This window comes from Pseudorca crassidens, chromosome 4 (assembly GCF_039906515.1).
Source record: "Pseudorca crassidens isolate mPseCra1 chromosome 4, mPseCra1.hap1, whole genome shotgun sequence".
Lineage (NCBI taxonomy): Eukaryota > Metazoa > Chordata > Mammalia > Artiodactyla > Delphinidae > Pseudorca > Pseudorca crassidens.
Window position 1 is genome coordinate 52,934,589 of NC_090299.1, and position 25,502 is coordinate 52,960,090.

A 25,502-nucleotide genomic window follows, 5' to 3' on the forward strand; every position below is an offset into this window, starting at 1 on the left:
ATTAGCCTCTAATTGTTTAATGGGTGTAAATTTTATCTGCTAAGCAAGATTGTAAGATTCCCCACGCAGGGACGGTGTTCTCCGTCTTATATCTCTGAACTGACTTGACTTTTCCAAGTGTCTCTCTTATACCCCCTTGAATCCCCACTACTAAGTACTCTGCCTGGCACATGCTAGGCACTCAGTTAATGTTGAATGAAATGTTGCCTTCTGGAGAGCAGAAAACAAGCTTGCTATTTCTTTATATTTTTCTGGCCCTCTAGTACAATTATCTCCTTTTGGAGGACATTCAGCAAATATGTGACTTGATTGCTGTGCCTTTCAGCAGGGGAAATATAATCTCCCTGATGCCTTATAAAGAATTGCCACCTAAACACCGTGTCCCCAAGAAGTCTGTCAAGAATTCATTGTTGATAGATTGATTAGCCTCAAAGAAATTCTTAGTTCTTTTCTGAAGTGTGCATCTGTCTTTCCACAGTCAGTGACATTCATGGTTATGTTGGTCAGACTGCCTAAGAAATTATTTGGGAGATTGTGTAATTTGAGTATCTTCTTGACTTGAAAAGACAAACCAATAAAAAACCAAATCAAAACCCTAACCCAACAACAGAAACCCAATAACAAACAGGACCTTTGTGCTTAAGAACTCTATCTGCAAAACAACTTTGTGCCTCCGGAGACAGAATGTGTGTGTGTGTGTGTGTGTGTGTGGCGTGCTTCTTTTGAGGTACGTGAAGCCAAATGAAATCTGAAACACCGTTTTTCTGTCAACCTATTCAGCTGACAGCAAAGACTCCTTAGGGTGGGGTGCGGTTAGGGAGGTGATGAGTTCAGGTAATGTCTGAACATAGGAGAGTAAAGGCTAGACCAAATCCTTTTCAATATTTACATTCAGTGGCGCTAAATCTGGCACGGTCTCCCATTTTTTAGCTGTGGAAACTGGGGGCAAATAACGTTTCTCAGCCTTAGTTTCCTCTTTTGTAAAATGGGGATGAAAACGATATCACCACCTAACTTTTAGAGTTACAATGTGTAAATCTGTAAAGCACTTAGGACATTGCCTGGCACACTAGCACTTAGCAAGAGCTTTAAGTCTTTGGTAAGTAAGTAAAACGCTATGACCTCCACTTCCATACTGCTAGCCTCTTGTAAGCCCCACCTATACCGAAATTCTGGAGACGCCGCTGTTTCCGATTACAAGGTTTTCTGACCCATGCAATTATTTTTGCTGCCATCTGCACGGTTAAAAGTCGCCCAAACGATTTCGGATGTCCGTACTCTTCTCCCCGTCCCCTTGGTTCCGCTTCCCGCTCCCCCGCCCCCGCCGCCTCAATCGCGGTGGGGGAGTGAATGGGGGAGGGGGACGTGAATGGGGGAAGGGGTCATGTCCGCCTTCCTCCCCACCCCCTATCTTCACCGCTCAACGAAAGTCTTGAAAACCACCCCACGGCTCTCGTCCTACCCGGAACGCCCCCGGGGGCGGGGCTCGGGTGCCGCGCAGGCCCAATGCTGCCCCGTCGCGCCTGCGCAGTGGAGGGGCTGAAGGAGGCGGGGGATTGGTATGCGAGCGAATGTGTGAGGGGAGGAGGCGTCCGGGCCGAGCGTGGTACTACGACGGGCGCGGGCCGGAGGGGGCGGGGGGATGCGCCGCGGCGGCGGCGGCGGCGGCGGCGGCGGCAGCGGCGGCGGCGGCGCGGACGCTGGGACTGGTGTTTGGAGGCGCCAGAGCAGCGGATCCCAGTCTTGCTGCCGCAGCAGCGCGAGTGTCGCGCGCGGCCTGAAGACGACGTACCTTTTTGCTCCTCACCTTTTTTTAAAATAACCGAAACCAATGAACGCAGCCGGGACCCGAGCTCCAGAGGCCGCCGGTGCCGACGAGACCAGGCTGGAGCCCGACAGGAGCTCGCGTCTGAGGCGGCGGGGGCGGCCCGAGGAGTCGCAGGAGGCGGCGGCGCCTCGCGAAGCGGGCGAGTGGCTGGCGGCCGGGGCGCCGCCGCGCTTTCCCCCCGCTCCTCCTCCGCGTCCTCATCCCGCCACGACGCCCGGCCCGGCCTCGGGCTGGCTGCGGCGGCGGCGCTGGGCTGCGCTGCTGGTCCTCGGGCTGCTGGTGGCAGGCGCGGCGGACGGATGCGAGCTGGTGCCCAGGCACCTCCGCGGACGGCGGACGGCGGGCTCTGCCGCCTCTTCTCCCGCCGCGGCGGGGGGCGACAGCCCGGCGCTCATGACAGGTGAGGGCCGGGAGGGCGGCGGGCGGGGCTCGGCCGGGCACTGCGGGACCCCCATCCCTGGGAGGGGCCCGCGCCCCCTGCCCGGCGCCTGCTATTCGACGGCCCTCGTCAGTGCGCGATGCCCAGCCGGGTGCCCAGACGCCAGCGCCCTGGCAGCTGCTTGGGCGCTGCACTCCGGACGCCTTCCCTCTCCCCCTTGATACCCCGCCCTCGTCAAAGCCTCTCGACGGCAGTCGCTTCCCCGCCCTTAAGTCTGCTCTCCGGTGTTCCACGCTGAGCAATGCGGTGGTTTCTCTTCCGTGCTGCAGAAGAGCCAGCAGGGTCTGCAGGGTACTGGACTGATGTTTTTTTTTTTTTTTGAAGCTGCTAGAAGAAGTCAGCAGCAGCAATGCGGTATTGAGTCCGCCTTTGGTGCTGCTGTTGCAAAGGCAGCTGGCCCCGAGTCTCACAGGTTCAGAGACCCGCTGAGCACAATGTCCCAGGGGAGGCTGCTGGAGAGGATTCTTTGAGAGTCATAATACCTAGTGGTATTTAGTGGTTCCTTATTAGTTTGCGGAAACCTCTAAGTCTAATATGGACTTTTTGAGGAGTGGGGAGAAGACCGTTATAAAGGATGGATAGATAGTATTTGCTGGTGGGAGCATCACTGGGTGCAAAGGTGCAGAAAGCTGAGCAGGTTACCAGGAATATACCGAAAATTTACCAAGTGCAGGATATTCGGTGCTCGTATTTGAGCAGCACAGTTCTTCTGATAGACTGCAACAGCACTTTTTAAAAATATGGAACGTTCTTGAAATTATTGAAAACTGGCGAACATATGTGGTAAGGTGAGGTAGAAAATTGAATCCTTTTAAAGCTTTCCATTGTCATGTACTACTGATAGGTTGTGGTTTAAGTAATGATGTAAGGATCTTGAAATGATTTCTTTTGGAAAAGTAGTGGAGTTTAAAGTAAGCTTTTTTTTTTGTACTTTATTTTTAAAAGTACTTTGTAGGTTTTCTGCATAATTGCAAGACTAAAAAGGAAAAAGTAAAGTGGAACAAGATGACCCATCATTAATTTAACCAAAGTGATAGTCCAAGAGGCGTTTGAAAGTTAACTAACAGCTGCTGTGAGTGGAGCTCAGGAGGTCTATTCTTTAGAGCAAAGCAGCTATTCACTGGGTTCAATGACAGGATGTTTACTATTCTAGAGAGGAGGGTGTTGGTAAACTTTCCAAGCTCTTTGGAAGTTGTAGTGTATGGAACATAATGATAGGAATATTTAGCTTGCTTTACCCTGAAGTATATTAAGCCCTTTAAGTGGAAATTGAAACATCAGACTTATAGCTGGGTAATTTTGATGAAACGATTACAGAATGATCAGTATTAGGAGTGTAATAGAGTTTGAGTGAGAGGTTAGATTGGATAGTTTTATGCTTCAGTAGTCTTATAGTGATTATTGGGAAAGTAGCAAGATAAAACTATAATGTGAAGGTTTAATGCCTCATGCACGAAGGGAAGCAGAATTACTTGGGTTTCTAGAAGCTATAGGAGTGTGGCTCTTGGTTTCTTGAGCAGAAAAGTTTGGTTAATAAATAATTGGCTAGTGTTTTATCAATATGTAGTTGCTAAAAGGGCACATGATTCGGAAAATGTAGTATTAACCACTAACAGTATGTTGTATATCGTGTAGATTAGGTCAAGAAAATTACTTAAGATCGAATTTTATTTTAATAAGCTGTTTATAATCCTTCCTTTTGAAGATTTAAATTCCTCTGAGTTATTTATGGTATTGTGAAAAAGGAAAGGTGATTCTTATTGAATGAAAAGTCTGATATATCACACAAAATTAGTTTGTGCTGTAGTGCTTTAAAATAAGTTTACTAAAATAATATTGACCCTGGAATTTATTTTTAATATTCTTAATATTCTTTCCCGTTGTTAGAATATTGATTTTTAAAAATAAATTTATTTATTTTTATTTTTGGTTGCGTTGGGTCTTCTTTGTGCTCACGGGCCTTTCTCTAGTTGCAGTGAGTTGCGGTGTGCGGGCTTCTCATTGTGGTGGCTTCACTTGTTGTGGAGCACGGGCTCTAGGTGCACGGTCTTCAGTAGTTGTGGCTCGTGGGCTCTAGAGCACAGGCTCAGTAGTTGTGGCGCACGGGCTTAGTTGCTCCGTGGCATGTGGGATCTTCCTGGACCAGGGCTCGAACCCGTGTCCCTTGCATTGGCAGGCGGACTCTTAACCACTGCGCCACCAGGGAAGCCTGAATATTGATTTTTTGAATCATGTAAATCACTTGAAATTTAAGATAATCAAATTACACAGTATACAAATTAAATTGGGTCATTTTAATAAGTTTATGTAAATACAGTTCACAAAGTTAGAGCATACTGAAAATTTCTTTGAATTATATGGTCAGTATGGGGCTCCTTCCTATTCTGATTGTATGAATAGTGCTTTCTTTTGTGGTTTCCATTTGTAAATGTTGTGCTAAACCCAGAACATAATTAATTATTGCTGTTGTACACTTCAGGAAGTAGAACCATAGACTGAACTTAAAAAATACTGTGTTATCATAATCTAGGCAGTGTTAATGGATAGAAATGGAATAGAGAGCTTAAGTAATGAAACTGAGCTTCATGTAAATGTTGAAAATTCTTGTAAGAATTTTGAGAGAATTGCTATCTCTGGCTCTATATTAAAGATGTCATTTAACTGTGAATTCTTAATAGCTCTGAAAATGACAACCAGAGTCACTTTATCTTCTCTTTTTCTCTTCAGATTAGTATTTTAAATACTTACCTTGAGGAACTTCATAAGAGTTTGCCTCTTACTAATAAAATCTAGAAAACAGTCTTTTCCACTGAAGTTTGCCTCTCAAGGGTTTTACTTTAGAGGTTTAGTGTATTTTAAGAATAAATTGCCTTTAAATCATCTACTGCATGCTTAGTTTTGAGCAAGCAGGTGTTCTTTTAAAGAGAGAGACTATGTCACATCAAAATAAACAGGCCCGTTGTCATAAGAATATTGGTTTATATTTCCTTTTCTTTTTTTATATTACCTTTTCAGGATTCAGTGTGTGCAAATGTTTTGATAAGGTGAAACCATTAACTATTTACAGTGCTGTGTAGTAACGGCTTAAGTTATATATATATATGTGTGTGTATATATTGATATATAAAATTTTAATAATAATTTAATAATAACAATACATTTATATTTAGGGTTCTTACTTTCAAAGTGATTGAAATTTAAAGCAAGTTAGGGATTGGTGATTGAGTGCTTGTTGATTATAATCTAAAGCAGTGTTTGAATAATTCAAAACATCACTTTCTTTTTTCTTTTTCGCCTAACAGATTCAGAGTCAATGAATTGATCCCAGTAGGCAGTGATTGATCTCATCCAGATATGGTCCCTGAGAAATAGCTTATGAAAGGGCACACACGTATACAATAGACATACACACATACATAAATATATCGCATGTTTATAGAACACAATTATTTATTCTGACAAAATATGTATATTTTGTCATATATATGTTATATATATACATATACATGTTACTTTGAGTAATATTTTGTGAATTTGCACGTGTTAATGTTTTCATTGTGACAATAGTTAAATTCATAGTGTACTTCACATAGTGTTAGAAAATGTTTTTCCTCCTTTTGTGAAGTTACTCTTTTTGAATTTAGCTTAGGATTTCCTGAAGCTGCCTTTTGATGGCTAGGTCTTCTGCTGTATCCTTTTTTTTTCCTTTCCCACAGTTATCATTTACCAGTCCCTTTCATTTTTAAAAAAAAAAAATTTTTTTTTTTTGATGTGGACCATTTTGAAAATCTTTATTGAATTTGTTACAACATTGCTTCTGTTTTTTTTTTTTTTTTTTTTGCGGTACGCGGGCCTCTCACTGCTGTGGCCTCTCCCGCCGCGGAGCACAAGCTCCGGACGCGCAGGCTCAGCGGCCATGGCTCACGGGCCCAGCCGCTCCGCGGCATGTGGGATCCTCCCAGACCAGGGCACGAACCCATGTCCCCTGCATCGGCAGGCGGACTCCCAACCACTGCACCACCAGGAAAGCCCTTGCTTCTGTTTTATGTTTTGGTTTTTTGGCCACGAGGCGTGTGGGATTTTAGCTCCCTGACCAGGGATCGAATCTGTACCCCCTGTATTGGAAAGCAAAGTCTTAACCACTGGACCGACTGGGAGGTCCCATACCAGTCCCTTTTTTTACTAGTCTTTGGTCATTGCTCTAGGTTGTTTTTTTCTTTTTCCTGTTGCTGACTACAGAATTAAAGAACATACTCGTATCCCTTTTGATCTAGTCTATTCTGACCATTTAAGAATTGGTAGTAATCTTATTGGTCTGGAAACATTGCATCCCTTGGTACTCTTTTTGAGAATGCTATGGCAGAACTGAGTGGTCTCTGTTGGGAATCCCCTGACACAGGAAAAACTCAGAGGACCAGCTGGAAAAGTGGGTTCAGGATTTAGTTTAATTTTAACAATAGGATCCACACAGGAATTCTTTAATTTGCTAAAGGCTTGCTTTGTGATTGGATACATTCTAATGTTTTTAGATTAATTTAGACTTTTGAGTAACTGTATCAAGTATTTTGGATATTGCCCTACTCATTGATAATAATGCAGTGTGGAACATTTTTGGAATGATGCATGGAGATCTATATTTGTGTATAGGGTAGCTAAAGATTGAACTCATTAAGCTAATGTTAAAATTAACACCTAATAATATGATTAGCAAGCCATTTTTGATATTCACCAGAATTTGGACCTTACCTTATTAAGACCTACCTAGGAGATTACTTCTGAATTGATCAGATTTCATCAACCAAGCAATTATTAAGCATATGCCTATGCCTAATACCATGTAGTACGAATGGGAAAAAATACAAAAGAGACTAAGACATGGGTCTGCCTATTGGGAATAATAGGTATATTTATTAAACTATTACTGGCAGTCAGTATTGTGCTAAGTGCTTTACATACATCACTGTTTTTGATTGTGAGATTAATTTTGTTAGATAGTTGCTTTTTTCATGTAAGAGATGAGGAAACTGATGCAGGATGATCTTAAGTAACTTGTCCAAGGTTACATTTAGTAAGTAGCAGAGTCAGATGTTGACCTGTGTTTCTCTGATTCCAAAGCTTTGATTCTTAGCTGGTATGTTGTATGCTTCCTTATACACACAACTAGACATAATAATGAGATAGACTGTGATTAACAATAACAGACCTAAAAATGTTGGAGAAAGAAAGGCTACTAGAGACTATTACTTGGAGGAGGGTTGGTTTTGAGCTGGACCTTGATGTATAGATAGGGCTTGTTGTGGAGATGAGTGAAAAGGCTTTCAAGGAGGAAGCGTATGCAAGAATAAGGAATAAGTTAATAGCTTTCTTTAGAGTTAAGCATAGGTTGTATGTAGAGTGGCAGAAATGCAAGGAGAAAGGTTTGGCCAAATTATCAAGAGCTTTAATATTCCTTAGTTTATTCCCTGTGTATCAAAATGTCAGCACATCTAAAACTGGGGTACTCAGCCATGTGCTGGGGAGTATGGAAAGCCACAGGAAAGTTGTGATACATTTTCTTGGCATATTCATTTTACTAGATTATTTTGAAAGCAAACATTAAATATTTAATAGATAGTAATTTAAAACATTTAACAATACTAAACATGCACAAGTTATGGAAAATGTAAGTTTATTTTAAATTTTAAGGTCAAATGAAAGGCTTAAAAGGGTATTTTGACCTTTCAGAATGTTTTTTTCATGAACTTAGAGTTCTAAATCTATTATCCTGTCAGGGGTTGAGAAGCCCTGTGGTTTTTAAACATGGGAGTGACATGACCTCAGTGTTTGAAAAGCTAAGTCTAGGTGGATGGAAGTGAGGAGATAAGAGAGATAAATAAAGAGGCCAATTAGTAAGCTATGTAGAAGTGGAGGTCTTGAAAGTTTAAAAGATACAGTGGCTATGAAAATGTTTAGAGGAAATTTTATAAAATTTCCTTTATGGTTAGATTAGAAAGGAATCTATTTATATAAAGTCTAAGAAATAAAAATTACCTTTAAACTTTTAAACTCCTAGAGCTTGTAAAATGACTTAAATTGGTACAAGTCCTTGAAAATAGGCAAGAAGGAACACTTTGTTGTAGAGCGTCTTTATTTCAAATGTGCCTATTTAATTAAAAAATTACTGTGTTTTTATATGATTGGACTTATGTGATGATTTACAAACTGTTTATATGAAACTTTTTAGTATTCCATATTTAAAAATGCATGTTTATTCCTTAACAAAGGATAACTGTTTCCGGATTGAACTAACATTACAATGCGTCAGGGTTGAACTCCCCCCCAGCTGCCATTTGAGTAACAGTGTCTCAGAGTACTGATATATTATTTGTTTCAAAATTAACTTTTGAATTTCATTGTGTGAATTTCACACTTGATCTGTAGATGATTTCAAATGCCAAATCTACATGATTTGTTCCTTTCCTTATCATTCTAGATCTTTATATTAGTAGGTATTAGATATTCAATCCGTCTTGACACTTTCTAATCCTACCGTCAGTAACGATTCTCCTTGACTGGTTTCATTGTTGCAGATTTGAGGTTGGTTCTCCCCTAAGCCTGTGTCCTCAGTCTGTGTTCCTCTAGTCTACCTGAACATTTCCTCCTCAGAGAACTTCATTACTAGGAAAGTTCTAAATTGGGGGTGGGGAACCCCAAGCCAATGATTGATTTGACTTTTGGCTTTATTTCATTTGGCCCTTGAGGTGATACTGCACAACCATCATGGCTGCAGTCCTGAGAGTAATTTCCTTTCTGTTAGGCTTTATCAGCCATCTCGTCTAAAGTGAAACAACTTTAGGATTAAGGCTAAGATTAGTTTTAGAATGTTTAATAGTGACTTTTCAGTGTTTTCTTAAGATAGTGGTAACCGCCTCCCCCCCCCCCCCACCCCAGGACCAGGAAACCAGAGTATGACAAACACAGTTTACTTGGACTAGTTCATTTCAGAACTCAAGTGCCTGTATCTGTCCCAGTGTTCTTGCAAACGAATTTATCTTTTTGTGTGCCTGCATCTTGGCATCTGTAACTTACTCTTTTTCCTCTAGTCATTTTCACTTTCTCTACCTCTCTCTTTGATTTTCCTAAACTTGACATTATATGGAACTGAAAATGTCAAAGAAGATTTTAGTGAATTAAGTAAAAACTGGTTTTTAAATTTTGAAAATATTTGAAGTGAGTATCTTATTTAGGTAATTAAAAAATAGTAAGAAACCTCATCACAAACCCCCAGAGTAATGAAAGTGATTCGTAATTGTTTCTTAAGTGAGTCTCAATAAGTGAAAAAGGTTTTAAAATCCTTACTTGAAATTTTTTCCTGCTATTCAGCACAGTGTATGGGTCGATGTTATTGCACTCACGTTTTCTTTGCACTATTGTTTTTCTTTCCTTTCAAAAATATGTGATGTTGAGTAATAGATAATCTTAGTTCCCCTTCTTCTTTACTCCTAGTCTCCAGCAATAAATCTTTTAATTTTTCCATTAATGACAAGTATGTAATTTTTCCTCTTTTCCTGCTCTGTCATCTTCATCTGTTCTTTCTACTTTGTCACAAACATTCAGACTGTGTTAATCCTTGATATTTCTTTCTTCTGTATTGCTGTGTACCAAATTAAAAAAAAAGCTTCTCCAGATCTTTGTCCAGCTGTGGTACAGGTATCCTTTGCTGTTTCTTGAATTTGCTTTTTTAAATATACCTTGCAGTGTGCATCCAGTATTTGGTTCTAGGTCGGTCGAAATGGATCCTAAAAAACCCAGAGGCTAAAAGTGAGAAAGTCAGACTTCAGTGAATGTGTGTACGCATATAGTTTTGAACATTTTTTAGTGACTGTTTTGTGTCAGAATGATGCAAAGAACTGGGAATATAAAAATTGAACATTTTTATTGTTGCAAGAACAATATAAACTTGAAAATTGCTATAGAGTGGATTGTATAATTTTAAAAATGTATAAATATCATTTAAAAAAATTGAGGTATAGATGATATACAATATTATATATGTTTCAGGTGTACAACAGTGATTCACAATTTTCAAAGGTTATACTCCATTTATAGTTGTTATAAAATAGTGGCTGTATTCCCTGTGTATCCTTGTAGCTTATTTTATACATAATAGTTTGTACCTCTTAATTCCCCACCCCTATCTTGCCCCTTCCCCGTTCCGTCTCCCCACTGGTAACCACTAGTGCTATATATCTGTGAGTCTTTCTTGTTTTGTTATATTCACTAATTTTGTTTTTTATAATTCCACATATAAGTGATATCATACAGTATTTGTCTTTCTCTGACTTATCTCACTTAGCATAATACCCTCCAAGTCCATTCATGTTGTTACAAATGGGAAAATTTCATTCTTTTTTTATGGCTGAGTGGTATTCCATTGTGTGTGTGTTTGTGTGTGTGTATGTGTACACACGCATACATACACACCACATCTTCTTTATCCATTCATCTGTTGATGGACACTTAGATTCCTTCCATATCTTGGCAATTGTAAATAATGCTGCTGTGAACATTGGGGCGCATGTACCTTTTCAAACTAGTGTTCTTTTTTTTGGATATATACCCAGGAGTGGAATTTCTGGGTCATACGGTAGTTCTGTTTTTAGTTCTTTGAGAAATCTCCATACTGTTGTCCACAGTGGCTGCATCAGTTTGCATTCCTACCAACAGTGTGCCAATGTTCCCTTTTCTCTGTGTCCTCACCAACATTTGTTATTTGTGTTCTTTTTGATGATAGCCATTCTTTTTTTTTTATCTTTATTGGAGTATAATTGCTTTACAATGGTGTGTTAGTTTCTGCATTATAACACAGTGAATCAGTTATACATATACATATGTTCCCATATCTCTTCCCTCTTGCGTCTCCCTCCCTCCCACCCTCCCTATCCCACCCCTCTAGGTGTTCACAAAGCACTGAGCTGATCTCCCTGCGCTATGCAGCTGCTTCCCACTAGCTATCTATTTTACGTTTGGTAGTGTATATATGTTCATGCCACTCTCTCACTTTGTCCCACCTTACCCTTTCCCCTCCCCATATCCTCAAGTCCATTCTCTAGTAGGTCTGTGTCTTTATTCCTGTCTTACTCCTAGGTTCGTCATGACATTTTTTTTCTTAGATTCCAGATATATGTGTTAGCATACGATATTTGTTTTTCTCTTTCTGACTTAACTTCACTCTATATGACAGACTCTAGGTCCATCCACCTCACTACAAATAACTCAATTTTGTTTCTTTTTATGGCTGAGTAATATTCCATTGCATATATGTGCCACATCTTCTTTATCCGTTCATCCGATGATGGACACTTAGGTTGTACCCATCTCCTGCTATTGTAAATAGAGCTGCAATGAACATTTTGGTACATGACTCTTTTTGAATTATGGTTTTCTCAGGGTATATGCCCAGTAGTGGGATTGCTGGTTCATATGGTAGTTCTATTTGTAGTTTTTTAAGGAACCTCCATACTGTTCTCCATAGTGGCTGTACCAATTCACATTCCCACCAGCAGTGCAAGAGTGTTCCCTTTTCTCCACACCCTCTCCATTTATTGTTTCTAGATTTTTCTCCACACCCTCTCCATTTATTGTTTCTAGATTTTTTTTTTTTTTTTTTTTTGTGGTACACGGGCTTCTCACTGTTGTGGCCTCTCCCGTTGTGGAGCACAGCCTCCGAACGTGCAGGCTCAGCGGCCATGGCTCACGGGCCTAGCCGCTCCGCGGCCTGTGGGATCTTCCCGGACCGGGGCACGAACCCGTGTCCCCTGCATCGGCAGACGGACTGTCAACCACTGCGCCACCAGGGAAGACCCATGTTTCTAGATTTTTTAATGATGGCCATTCTGACTGGTGTGAGATGATATCTCATTGTAGTTTTGATTTGCATTTCTCTAATGATTAATGATGTTGAGCATTCTTTCTTGTGTTTGCTGGCAGTCTGTATATCTTCTTTGGAGAAATGTCTATTTAGGTCTTCTGCCCATTTTTGGATTGGTTTGTTTGTTTTTTTGTTATTGACCTGCATGAGCTGCTTGTAAATTTTGGAGATTAATCCTTTGTCAGTTGCATCATTTGCAAATATTTTCTCCCATTCTGAGGGTTGTCTTTCGGTCTTCTTTATGGTTTCCTTTGCTGTGCCAAAGCTTTGAAGTTTCATTAGGTCCCATTTGTTTATTTTTGTTTTTATTTCCATTTCTGTAGGTGGGACAAAAAGGATCTTGCTGTGATTTATGTCATAGAGTGTTCTGCCTATGTTTTCCTCTAACAGTTTGATAGTTTCTGGCCTTACATTTAGGTCTTTAATCCATTTTAAGCTTATTTTTGTGTATGGTGTTAGGGAGTGTTCTAATTTCATACTTTTACATGTACCTGTCCAGTTTTCCCAGCACCACTTATTGAAGAGGCTGTCCTTTCTCCACTGTACGTTCCTGCCTCCTTTATCAAACATAAGGTGACCATATGTGCGTGGGTTTATCTCTGGGCTTTCTATCCTGTTCCATTGATCTATATTTCTGTTTTTGTGCCAGTACCATACTGTCTTGATTACTGTAGCTTTGTAGTATAGTCTGAAGTCCGGGAGCCTGCTTCCTCCAGCTCCGTTTTTCGTTCTCAAGATTGCTTTGGCTATTCGGGGTCTTTTGTGTTTCCATACAAATTGTGAAATTTTTTGTTCTAGTTCTGTGAAAAATGCCAGTGGTAGTTTGATAGAGATTGCATTGAATCTGTAGATTGCTTTGGTTAGTAGAGTCATTTTCACAATGTTGATTCTTCCAATCCAAGAACATGGTATATCTCTCCATCTATTTGTATCAACTTTTTTTTTTTTTTTTGCAGTACGCGGGTCTCTCACTGTTGTGGCCTCTCCCGTTGCGGAGCACAGGCTCCAGACGCACAGGCCGAGCGGCCATGGCTCACTGGCCCAGCTGCTCCGCGGCATGTGGGATATTCCCGGATCGAGGCACGAACCTGTGTCTCCTGCATCGGCAGGCGGACTCTTAACCACTGCGCCACCAGGGAAGCCCTATTTGTATCATCTCTAATTTCTTTCATCAGTGTCTTATAAAATTCTGCATACAGGTCTTTTGTCTCCTTAGGTAGGTTTATTCCTAGATATTTTATTCTTTTTGTTGCAGTGGTAAATGGGAATGTTTTCTTGATTTCACTTTCAGATTTTTCATCATTAGCATATAGGTATGCTAGAGATTTCTGTGCATTAATTTTGTATCCTGCTACTTTACCAAATTCATTGATTAGCTCTAGTAGTTTTCTGGTAGCATCTTTAGGATTCTCTGTGTATAGTATCATGTCATCTGGAAACAGTGACAGCTTTACTTCTTCTTTTCCGATTTGGATTTCTTTTATTTCCTTTTCTTTTCTGATTGCTGTGGCTAAAACTTCCAAAACTGTGTTGAATAAGAGTGGTGAGAGTGGGCAACCTTGTCTTGTTCCTGATCTTAGTGGAAATGCTTTCAGTTTTTCACCACTGAGGACGATGTTGGCTGTGGGTTTGTCGTATATGGCCTTTATTATGTTGAGGAAAGTTCCCTCTGTGCCTACTTTCTGGAGGGTTTTTATCATAAATGGGTGCTAAATTTTGTCGAAAGCTTTCTCTGAATCTATTGAGATGACCATATGGTTTTTCTCCTTCAGTTTGTTAATATGGTTTATCACATTGATTGATTTGCGTATATTGAAGAATCCTTGCAGTCCTGGAATAAACCCCACTTGATCATGGTTTATGATCCTTTTAATGTGCTGTTGGATTCTGCTTGCTAGTATTTTGTTGAGGATTTTTGCATCTATGTTTATCAGTGATATTGGCCTGTAGTTTTCTTTCTTTATGACATCCTTGTCTGGTTTTGGTGTCAGGGTGATGGTGGCCTCGTAGAATTAGTTTGGGAGTGTTCCTCCCTCTGCTATATTTTGGAAGAGTTTGAGAAGGATAGGTGTTAGCTCTTCTCTAAATGTTTGCTTGTGAATTCGCCTGTGAAGCCATCTGGTCCTGAGCTTTTGTTTGTTGGAAGATTTTTAATCACAGTTTCAATTTCAGTGCTTGTGATTGGTCTCTTCATATTTTCTGTTTCTTCCTGATTCAGTCTTGGCAGGTTGTGCATTTCTAAGAATTTGTCCATTTCTTCCAGGTTGTCCATTTTATTGGCATAGAGTTGCTTGTAGGAATCTCTCATGATCTTTTGTATTTCTGCAGTGTCAGTTGTTACTTCTCCTTTTTCATTTCTAATTCTGTTGATTTGAGTCTTCTCCCTTTTTTTCTTGTTGAGTCTGGCTAATGGTTTATCAATTTTGTTTATCTTCTCAAAGAACCAGCTTTTAGTTTTATTGATCTTTGTTATCCTTTTCTTCATTTCTTTTTCATTTATTTTTGATCTGATCTTTATGATTTCTTTCCTTCTGCTAACTTTGGGTTTTTTTGGTTCTTCTTCCTCTAATTGGTTTAGGTGCAAGTTAGGTTGTTTATTCGAGATGTTTCCTGTTTCTTAAGGTAGGATTGTATTGCTATAAAATTCCCTCTTAGAACTGCTTTTGCTGCATCCTGTAGGTTTTGGGTCATCGTGTCTCCATTGTCATTTGTTTCTAGGTATGTTTTGATTTCCTCTTTGATTTCTTAGTGATTACTTCGTTATTAAGTAGTGTATTGTTTAGCCTCCATGTGTTTGTATTTTTTACAGATATTTTCCTGTAATTGATATCTAGTCTCATAGCGTTGTGGTTGGAAAAGATACTTGCTACAATTTCAATTTTCTTAAATTTACCAGGGCTTGATTTGTAACCCAAGATATGATCTATCCCGGAGAATGTTCCATGAGCACTTGAGAAGAATGTGTATTCTGTTGTTTTTGGATGGAATGTCCTATAAATATCAATTAAGTCCATCTTGTTTAATGTATCATTTAAAGCTTGTGTTTCCTTATTTATTTTCATTTTGGATGATCTGTCCATTGGTGAAAGTGGGGTGTTAAAGTCCCCTACTATGAATGTGTTACTGTCGATTTCCCTTTTATGGCTGTTAGTATTTGCCTTATGTATTGAGGTGCTCCTATGTTGGGTGCATAAATACTTACAATTGTTATATCTTCTTCCTGGATGGATCCCTTGATCATCATGTAGTGTCCTCCTTTGTCTCTTCTAATAGTGTTTAGTTTAAAGTCTATTTTGTCTTATGAGAATTGCTACTCCAGCTTTCTTTTGGGTTCATTTGCATGAAATACCTTTTTCCATCCCCTCACTTTCAGTCTGTATGTGTCTCTAGGTCTGATGTAGGTCTCTTGTAGACAGCATATATGTGGGTCTTGTTTTTGTATCCGTTCAGCTAATCTGTGTCTTTTGGTCGGAGCATTTAGTCCATTTACATTTAAGGTAATTATCGATATGTATGTTCCTATTTTCTTAATTGTTTTGTGTTCGTTATTGTTGGTCTTTTCCTTCTCTTGCGTTTCTTTCCTAGAGAAGTTCCTTTAGCATTTGTTGTAAAGCTGGATTGGTGGTGCTGAACTCTCTCAGCTTTTGCTTGTCTGTAAAGGTTTTAATGTCTCCATCAAATCTGAATGAGATCCTTGCTGGGTAGAGTAAATCTTGGTTGTAGGTTTCTCTCCTTCATCACTTTAAATATGTCCTGCCCGTCCCTTCTGGCTTGCAGAGTTTCTGCTGAAAGATAAGCTGTTAATCTTATGGGTATTCTTTGTGTGTTATTTGGTGTTTTTCCCTTGCTGCTTTTAATATGTTTTCTTTGTATTTAATTTTTGACAGTTTGATTAATATGTGTCTTGACGTGTTTCTCCTTGGATTTATCCTGTATGGGACTCTCTGTGCTTCCTGGACTTGATGAACTATTTCCTTTCCCATATTAGGGAAGTTTTCAACTATAATCTCTTCAAATATTTTCTCAGTCCCTTTCTTTTTCTGTTCTTCTTCTGGAACCCCTATAATTCAAATGTTGGTGCATTTAATATTGTCCCAGGGGTCTCTGAGACTGTCCTCAGTTCTTTTCTTTCTTTTTTCTTTATTCTGCTCTGCAGTAGTTACTTCCACTATTTTATCTTCCAGGTCACTTATCCGTTCTTCTGCATCAGTTATTCTGCTGTTGATCCCTTCTAGAGTTTTTTTAATTTAATTTATTGTGTTGTTCATCGTTGCTTGTTTCATCTTTAGTTCTTGTAGGTCCTTGTTAAATGTTTCTCGCATTTTGTCTATTCTATTTCCAAGATTTTTGGATCATCTTTACTATCATTATTCTGAATTCTTTTTCAGGTAGATTGCCTATTTCCTCTTCATTTTTTAGGTCTGGTGGGTTTTTATCTTGCTCCTTCATCTGCTGTGTGTTTTTCTGTCTTCTCATTTTACTTATCTTACTGTGTTTGGGGTCTCCTTTTTTCAGGCTGTAGGTTCGTAGTTCCCGTTGTTTTTGGTGTCTGTCCCCAGTGGCTAAAGTTAGTTCAGTGGGTTGTGTAGGCTTCCTGGTGGAGGGGACTAGTGCCTGTGTTCTGGTGGATGAGGCTGGATCTTTCTGGTAGGCAGGTCTACGTCTGGTGGTGTGTTTTGGGGTGTCTGTGGACTTATTATGATTTTGGGCAGCCTCTCTGCTAATGGGTGGGGTTGTGTTCCTGTCTTGCTAGTTGTTTGGCATAGAGTGTCCAGCACTGTAGCTTGTTGGTCGTTGAGTGAAGCTGGGTGTTGGTGTTGAGATGGAGATCTCTGAGAGATTTTCGCCATTTGGTATTACATGGAGCTGGGAGGTCTCTTGTGGACCAGTGTCCTGAAGTTGGCTCTCCCACCTCAGAGGCACAGCACTGACTCCTGGCTGCAGCACCAAGATCCTTTCATTCACATGTCTCAGAATAAAAGGGAGAAAAAGTAGAAAGAAAGAAGTTAAAAGAAAAGAAAATAAAGAAATATAAAATAAAATAAAGTTATTAAAATAAAAAATAATTATTAAGAAAAAAATTTTTTTAAAATGTAAAACAAAAACAAAACCAAAAACGGACGGATAGAACCCTAGGACAGATGGTGAAAGCAAAGCTATACAGACAAAATCTCACACAGAAGCATACACATACACACTCACAAAAAGAGGAAAAGGGGAAAAAATAATAAATCTTGCTCTCTAAGTCCACCTCCTGAATTTGGGATGATTCGTTCTCTATTCAGGTAATTCCACGGATGCAGGTACATCACGTTGATTGTGGAGATTTAATCAGATGCTCCTGAGGCTTCTGGGAGAGATTTCCCTTTCTCTTCTTTGTTCACACAGCTCCCGGGGCTCAGCTTTGGCCCTGCCTCTGCGTGTAGGTTGCCGGAGGGCGTCTGTTCTTCGCTCAGACAGGACGGACTTAAAGGAGCCGCTGATTCGGGGGCTCTGGCTCACTCAGGCCAGTGGGAGGGAGGGGTACGGAGTGCGGGATGAGCCTGCAGCGGCAGAGGCCGGCGTGGCGTTGCTCCAGCCTGAGGTGTGCCCTGCGTTCTCCCGGGGAAGTTGTCCCTGGATCCTGGGACCCTGGCAGTGGCAGGCTGCACAGGCTCCCGGGAGGGGTGGTGTAGATAGTGACCTGTGCTCGCACAGGCTTCTTGGTGGCAGCAGCAGCAGCCTTAGTGTCTCATGCTCGTCTCTGTAGTCTGCTCTGTTAGCCGCGGATGATAGCCATTCTAAATAGATACTCATTTATAATGAGTTGATATCTCATTATAGTTTTTTTTTTCTGTCCTTAGTCTTATATCTCTCTAAGTGTAATAGGTATGAACAGTTCATAAATTGAAGAATTTTTTAAATTCCCTTTCACAATATCATAAGATGTAGAAAATACCTGGAGATGTTTAAGTTACCTGGAGATGTTTAAGACCTACAAACAGAAAACTAAAAAAGACTGCTAACAAAAATTAAGCAAGATCTAAATAAAAGGAGATCTGTCGAGTTTATAGATTGGGACACTCAGTATTTCTTTCTAAATTGAAGCTTAAGTGCAATCCCAGTCAGAATTCTAGTAGGATGTTTTTGTGATGCACAAATTGAAAAGTGGATTCTCAGCTTCATATTGAGGAATTCCCTGGAGATCCAGTGGTTAGGACTCTGTGCTTCCACTGCAGGGGGCACGGGTTCAATCCCTGGTCGGGGAAGTAAGATCCTGCATGCCACAGCATGGCCAAAAAAAGCCACCACAAAAAATAAATAAAGTCTTTCTCTGGAAAAGCGACTAAAATGAGCAGAACAAGTCTGGAAGAATATTGGTAAATATTTCCATTAGAGGACCTTAATCAGTAATCCATGAAGAAACATCAAAACTCAGTAATTAAGATGACAAAATTATATGAACAAATTTCAAAAAAGAAATATGGCTGTCTGATTCACTTTGCTGTACACCTGAAACACAACATTGTAAATTGACTATACTCCAATAAAAATTAAAAAAAAAAAAGAAATATGGTTGGAAATTAACACATGGAAAACCACTCACATTGTGTCAACAGGGAAATGTTAGTTAAAATCACTAGATACACCTATGACATCACAAATTAGAAAGGCTGAACATACCAAGTGTTGGCAAAAATGTAAAAAACAGGAACTCATGTTCTGCTGCTTCTCGTGAGACTATAAAAAGATACTACCATTTTAGAAAAGTTTGACTGGCCACATATAAGGTATACATTCACCTACTCTACTACATAGGAATTGTGCTGCTAGATATTAAGTGAAGGAAAGCATAAGTGCAGAAGGCATTGCCCCAGTGTGAACTTTGTTTTTTATGAGCTTGGAGCTACCTACAAAGAACTGCATTCTTAAGGCTTTTCTCTAGTGTGGATTCTCTGATGGACAAAAAAACGACTTCTGTAGACAAAGACTTCCCCACATTCACTGCACATATAAGGCCTTTCTCCAGTGTGGATTCTCTGGTCAACAGCAAGACTTGTTTTGTAAGTGAAGGGCTTCCCACATTTGCTGCATTTAAAAGGCTTTACTCCAGTGTGGACTTTTTGGTGCTGAACAAGTGTATACTTGCGCATGAAGGCTTTCTCACATTCATTATGCTTATAAGGTCTTTCTCCAGTGTGGATTCTCTGGTGCTCAGCAAGGTTAACTTTGCCGTTGAGAGCTTCCCCACATTCGCTGCACTCATAACGCCTTCGTGCAGTGTGAACATTCTCATGTCTATTGAGGGCAAAACTGCTTGTAAAGAATTTCCCACATTTGTTACACCCATAAGTCTTTTCTAAAGTGTGAATTCTCTTATGCACAATAAGACTTCCTTTGTAGACATGGGCTTTCCCACATTCACTGCACATGTAAGGCCTTTCTCCAGTGTGGATTCGCTGGTGATAAAGAAGCCTTTTTTTGAAGACAAAGGACTTCCCACATTTGCTACACCCATAAGGCCTTTCTCCACTGTGGATCCTCTGGTGTACAAGAAGGTTATTTTTGTACAGGAAGCACTTTCCACATTCACCGCACTTATGAGGATTTTCTCCAGTGTGGATTTTTTGGTGCTGAACAAGTGAATCCTTGGGAAGGAAGGCCTTCCCACGTTCATTACACTCATATGGTCTTTTTCCAGTGTGGATTCTCTGGTGCTCCAAAAGTTTATATTTGTGGGCAAAGACTTCCCCACAGTTACAGCACTCATAAGGCCTTTCTCCTGTGTGAGCTTTCTGATGATGAATAAGACTGGAGATGTGTCTAAAGAACTTCCCGCAGTCACTGCACTCATAAGGTTTTTTTCCAGTGTGAACTCTCAGGTGCTCTGTGAATTTAAACTTTTTACGGAAGGCTTTGCCACATTCGCTGCACTTGTGATGCCCTTGCCCAGGGTGAGAGACCTCCCTGCTCTGCCTGCTTCTACGTGGTTGCTCTCCATCGTGGGAGGGCTGGTGCTGGGGAAAGCCCAAGCTGCCTAGGAAAGCCTTCTCAACCTCTCCGCACGTGAACATATTGTCAGCCAAGTACAAAACATCTTTCTCCGCCAGGACACTCGTATTGGAAGTCAGAGGCTTCAGGATAGATGGTTTCAGCTTTGGATTCCAGTCTTCTGTCACTTGTTCTACAGAAACACATTGTTCAGAAACGGCCTCCTCAGCTTCTACTCCATGCCAACAGCCCAGGGAGACTATAAGTGACAGGTTCTCCAGCATCACGTCACAGTACAGGAGTCTCTGAGCATCGTTAAGGAGACCCCACTCCTCCTGGGAGAAGGACACAGCCACATCCTCAAAGATCACATGGCCCTGTTCAGGGACCATAAATGCTGCTGCTACCATGGGAACCTGAAACAATAACGGAATCGAAAAGGATGAAGACTCCTTTCCTGGAAAGGGCTCAGCCAATGAAAAGCCATGGACTCAGGGCCGGCTCCTGCACCGCGTTGGTTGACATAGGACACTGTGGGCGCGGTGGTGCCAGGAGATGTGCGGGATAATGGTGGAGACCTAGGCCGAAAATTCTGGAAGTGGGTTCCGCAACCCGCTCACTCCTGGGCAGTGTGGACGGCGCCCCTCGGGCTCTTTCCAGTTTCTCTAAGCTCAGCTTCACCGAGTGATCCTGAGCCTCGGGTGCTGCAGCTCATTATAGTTTTAATTTGCATTTCTCTGATGGTTCATGATGTTGAGCATCTTTTCATATGCCTGTTGCCCATTTGCATGTCTTCTCTGGAAAAATGTCTGTTCAGGTCTTCTGCCCATTTTTTAATTGGGCTGTTTGCCTTTTTGATGTTGAATTGTATGAACTGTTAATATATGTTGGGTATTAACCGCTTATTGGTCATACCATTTGCAAATATTTTCTCCCATTCAGTAGGTTTTTTTTTGTTTTGTCAGTGCTTTCCTTTGCTGGGCAAAAGGTTTTAAGTTTGATTTGGTCCCATTTGATTATTTTTGGTTTTATTTCCTTTGCTTTAGGAGACAGAGCCAAAAATTATGGCTACGATTTATGTCAAAGAGTTTCCTACCTATGTTTTCTTCTAGAATTTTTGTGGTTTCTGGTCTTACACTTAGGTCTTTAATCCATTTTGAACTTATTTTTGTATGTGGTGTTAGAGAATGTTCTAATTTCATTCTTTTACATGTAGCTGTCTAGTTTAACCAGTTATTGGAGAGACTGTCTTTTCTCCATTGCATGTTCTTGCCTCCTTTGTCGTAGATTAATTGACCATAAGTGCGTGGATTTATTTCCAGGCTCTCTGTTCTGTTCCATTGATCTATGTGTCTGTTCTTATGCCAGTACCATACTGTTTTAATTACTGTAGCTTTGTAGTAGAGTTTGAAGTCAGGGAGCATGATTCCTCCAGCTCTGTTCTTTCTCAAGATTGTTTTGGCTTTGTGTGTTTCCATACACATTTTAAAAGATATATATATTTTTAAAATTTATTTTGCTGCGTTGGGTCTTAGTTGTGGCACATGGGATCTTTCATTGTGGCGCATGGGCTCTTCGTTGTGGCGCATGGGCTCTCTAGTTGTGGCGTGCAGGCTCTAGAGCGCGTGGGCTCAGTAGTTGTGGTGCATGGGCTTAGTTGCCTCGTGGCACGTGGGATCATAGTTCCCTCACCAGGTGTCAAACCTGTGTCCCCTGCCTTGGAGGGCGGATTTCCAACCACTGGACCACCAGGGAAGTCCCTCCATACACATATTAAAACTATTTGTTTTAATTCTGTGAAAAATGCCGTTGGTTTTGATAGAGATTGCCATGAATCTGTAGATTGCCTTGGGTAGTATGGTCATTTTAACAATATTAATTTTTCCAGGCCATGAACACAGTATACCTTTCCATCTGTTTCTATTGTCTTCAGTTTCTTTCATCAGTGTCTTACAGTTTTTCGAGTACAAGTCTTTTACCTTCTTAGGTAGATTTATTCCTAGATATTTTATTCTTTTTGATGCAGTTGTAAATGGGAATGCTTCCTTAATTTCTCTTTCTGATAGTTTGTTGTTAGTCTATAGAAATGCAACAAATTTCTGTGTATTTGCTTTTTAAAAGGAAATGACTATGGTAACTTATCTAGGAGTGTTCCTGCATTTACTAAAAATATCTTTTAGGATTTTTATTACAAGTGCTTGTTATACGTTTACAGTATTGAAAATAAGTCTCCTTTTCCTTTTCTTTGGAAAAAAGTATAATGTAAACAAACATTCTTTTTTGTTCACCCCTTTGTATTACTTTTATTCTTCATTTACAAAGAAACCAAAAACTACAAGCAAACAAACAAAAATCTTCAGTGACTTTTATATGCCAGTCACCAAATCAGATGTTTGGGATTCCAGGATTAATAAGCTATTGACTGTGCTTTGTTTTCCAGGAGGAGATATAACCACTTAAAGGATGATGATACATTGTGATGAGGGTATATGGACATTAGGGCATGTGCTGTATTTAGTACAATTGAATACAAAGTTGGAAGTCCCTAACTTTGATGTGAGGAGGTGGGTTATTAATGAAGATGTCCCCCCTTCCTCACAGTAGGGGTATTCACTGAGACTATATAAGAGTTTGTCAGATAGGGGAAATTATAATGGTATCAGAGGAGTAAGCTGAGTGGGGAATGACATTGATCATACACATTGGCATTTGAGAATGCTGGATGGTGATTGTGAATTACCAAATACCCAGGATGGCAGAGTCAGTGGTCAGCCTGCTTGTAGTTTACGAACATTTGTGTGTGGGATTCAAATTTATGCCTGGCATTTGTATGTTTTATCTTATTTAATCCTTATAGAAGCCTTGTGAAATTGTCATCTCCATGATAAATTATTCCGTATAATGGAGATTTAGGATTGCTTGCAAATAGTTTATGCCTTAAAAATCCTCCAGTGCCAAGGAGTGTTACGACAAAGCCCAGGGTGTGATTAGAAGTGAATTAGGAAATGAGGCTGGAGAAGTAGCAGAATTAAACTTTTTGATTAATGTTAAATTCTAGATCTTTATTGTCCAAGGAACTTTATGAGTTCTTTCTTCATTTATCTTTGGTAAATAACGAGTTTTTCATTTTTTAAAATTTTGCTATTAAATATTCTGAACTCTTAAAAAATACACATTTAAAATGTATGATTTCTGGGGCTTAAGACAAAGGGCTTTTTAATAAAAATCGGTATTCTCAATAAGTGGGTAATTCCTACTTGTGCTTTGTTTTCATGAATATTCCTTAAGGATGGAATGTAATTTTTTTTTTTTTTGCGGTACACGGGCCTCTCACTGTTGTGGCCTCTCCTGTTGCGGAGCACAGTCTCCGGACACGCAGGCTCAGCGGCCATGGCTCACGGGCCTAGCTGCTCCGCAGCATGTGGGATCTTCCTGGACCAGGGCACGAACCCGTGTACCCTGCATCGGCAGGTGGACTCTCAACCACTGTGCCACCAGGGAAGCCCTGGAATATAACTTTTAAGAAACATAGCACTTTATATCTTGAATTTTTATTTGGGCCATAAGTCTGTTCCAACTAGTGTGGTTAAGAGCATAGCCTCTCAACTAGAGCATGATTTCCTGGGCTTGAGGCCCAGTCTGGCAGTGCTTTTGTAATTTAGGGTTGGTAATTTAACCTATTAGCACCTAAATTTCCTTCTCTCTAAAATGGGTTTAAAGTAAAAATGAGGTTAAAGTAAAAATGAGTTAATCTATGTAAAGTGCTTAGAGTATGGCAAGTGTAAGTGTTACCGTTGACTTTTTTTTAAATCTGTAGATATAGATGTAGGAAAGTTGTAGAAATGTGCTGTGATATGTTGAGTATTATTAAAATGTTTTATATGCATTTAGAAAAGTAAGTAGGCATAGTTTGAGTCACTTCTGTGATCTAAACAACCATTAATGGTCTGATATTAGTTAAAACTTTGTAGAAATACAAAAGTTAAGTATAGGCAGAGATTGAGGAGTACTGTGGTGTATTTAAAAAGTTGGTTGTATCACTATCTTGTTTTGTACCTTTATTATTTTATATAATTAAAAGATCTGAAGCATTTAGAAGTTGAAATATCAGTCTTAAAAATCTTTAATTTCTGAGTATAAAGATTTATTATAGGAAAGTTAGAGCATATCGAAAAGTATAAAGTCAACATGTCTACCTCAATAACTAGAAATAATAGTTGTCACATCAGTTAGTGTTTTAAAGAACTGTGTGTATATTTATATATATTTAATAACAGGCTTATAGAATGATTTTTTCTTAATGTGAAATTAATCAATAAATATTTGAATGTTAAGTATATAACAAGCATATGATAAGTATTCGGGACATAATGATGAACAGGATTGGTGAGGTCCTAGTCCCTGTGAAGCTTGCATTTTGTTTGGGAAGATAGGGGAAAAGAATAATATTTTAATTTGTGAGAAATGCTACCAAGGAACAGAAGAGACATAAGATAGAAAAGAATGTGGATGGTGTGGGGACACCTATTAGTTTAGGTAGCCTGGTTAGGGAAGGCTTCTGAGGTCACATTTAAGGTGACATCTGAAGGATAATAAAGAGCCAAGTCTGTGAAGAATTAGGGATGAGCATTCCACACAGGGGTGATAGAATGGACAAAGACCTTCAGGCAAGAAGTAATTTGAATTTTTTGAGGAAGTGAGAGAGTATCATTTTGACTGAGCATCTTGAAGGAGGAGTGTAGCATGTGATCTGGCTGTACAGGCAGGAAGGACCAGATGGTTCAGAGCCTCATGGACCTTGTTTGGAGTTTATCAGTGGGTGATGGGAAGCAGCTGAAGCATCTTAAGGAGGGGAATGAAGTGATATGATTTACTTTTTTTTTTTTTTTCCTTTGGCCTGCTGTGTATGTATGTTATGAAAAAAATATAACATAAAATTTACCATCTTAACCATTTTTAAGTGTACAGTTCAGTAGTGTTAAGTATATTCACTACTATCTACTTTCTGTTTCTATGAATTTGACTATTTTAGATACTTCATATAAGTGGAATTATTCAGTATTTGTCTTACTGTGACTAGCTTATGTCACTTAGCATAAGGTCCTCAAAGTTCATCCTTGTTGTATATGACAGGATTTCCTTCTATCTTAAGGCTGAATAATATTCCATTTTATGTTTATACCGCATTTTTTTATATCCATCTGTAGAAGGACACTTGAGTTGCTTTTTTACCTCTTGGCTATAGCGAATAGTGCTGCTATGAACGTGAGTGTGCAAATATCTCTTTGAGACTCTGCTTTCAATTTTTTGGTATATATATACTCAGTGGTGGGGTTGCTGGAGCATATGGTAGC

At 39.9% G+C, this 25,502-nt stretch overlaps 1 protein-coding gene and 1 pseudogene across 1 annotated transcript in view; one reads left to right on the forward strand and one right to left on the reverse strand.

Annotated features, from left to right (window-relative positions):
• The first annotated feature begins 1,685 nt into the window (after positions 1 to 1,685).
• The window catches only part of STIM2 (stromal interaction molecule 2), a 168,844-nt gene continuing 145,027 nt past the window's right edge, over positions 1,686 to 25,502 (forward strand). The window contains exon 1 of the mRNA XM_067735687.1: positions 1,686 to 2,228. Coding sequence (XP_067591788.1) covers positions 1,832 to 2,228 — 397 coding nt within the window. The 5' untranslated portion in view covers positions 1,686 to 1,831. The remainder of the gene's footprint in view (positions 2,229 to 25,502) is intronic.
• LOC137223137 (zinc finger protein 17 pseudogene) lies at positions 19,002 to 20,635 on the reverse strand (annotated as a pseudogene).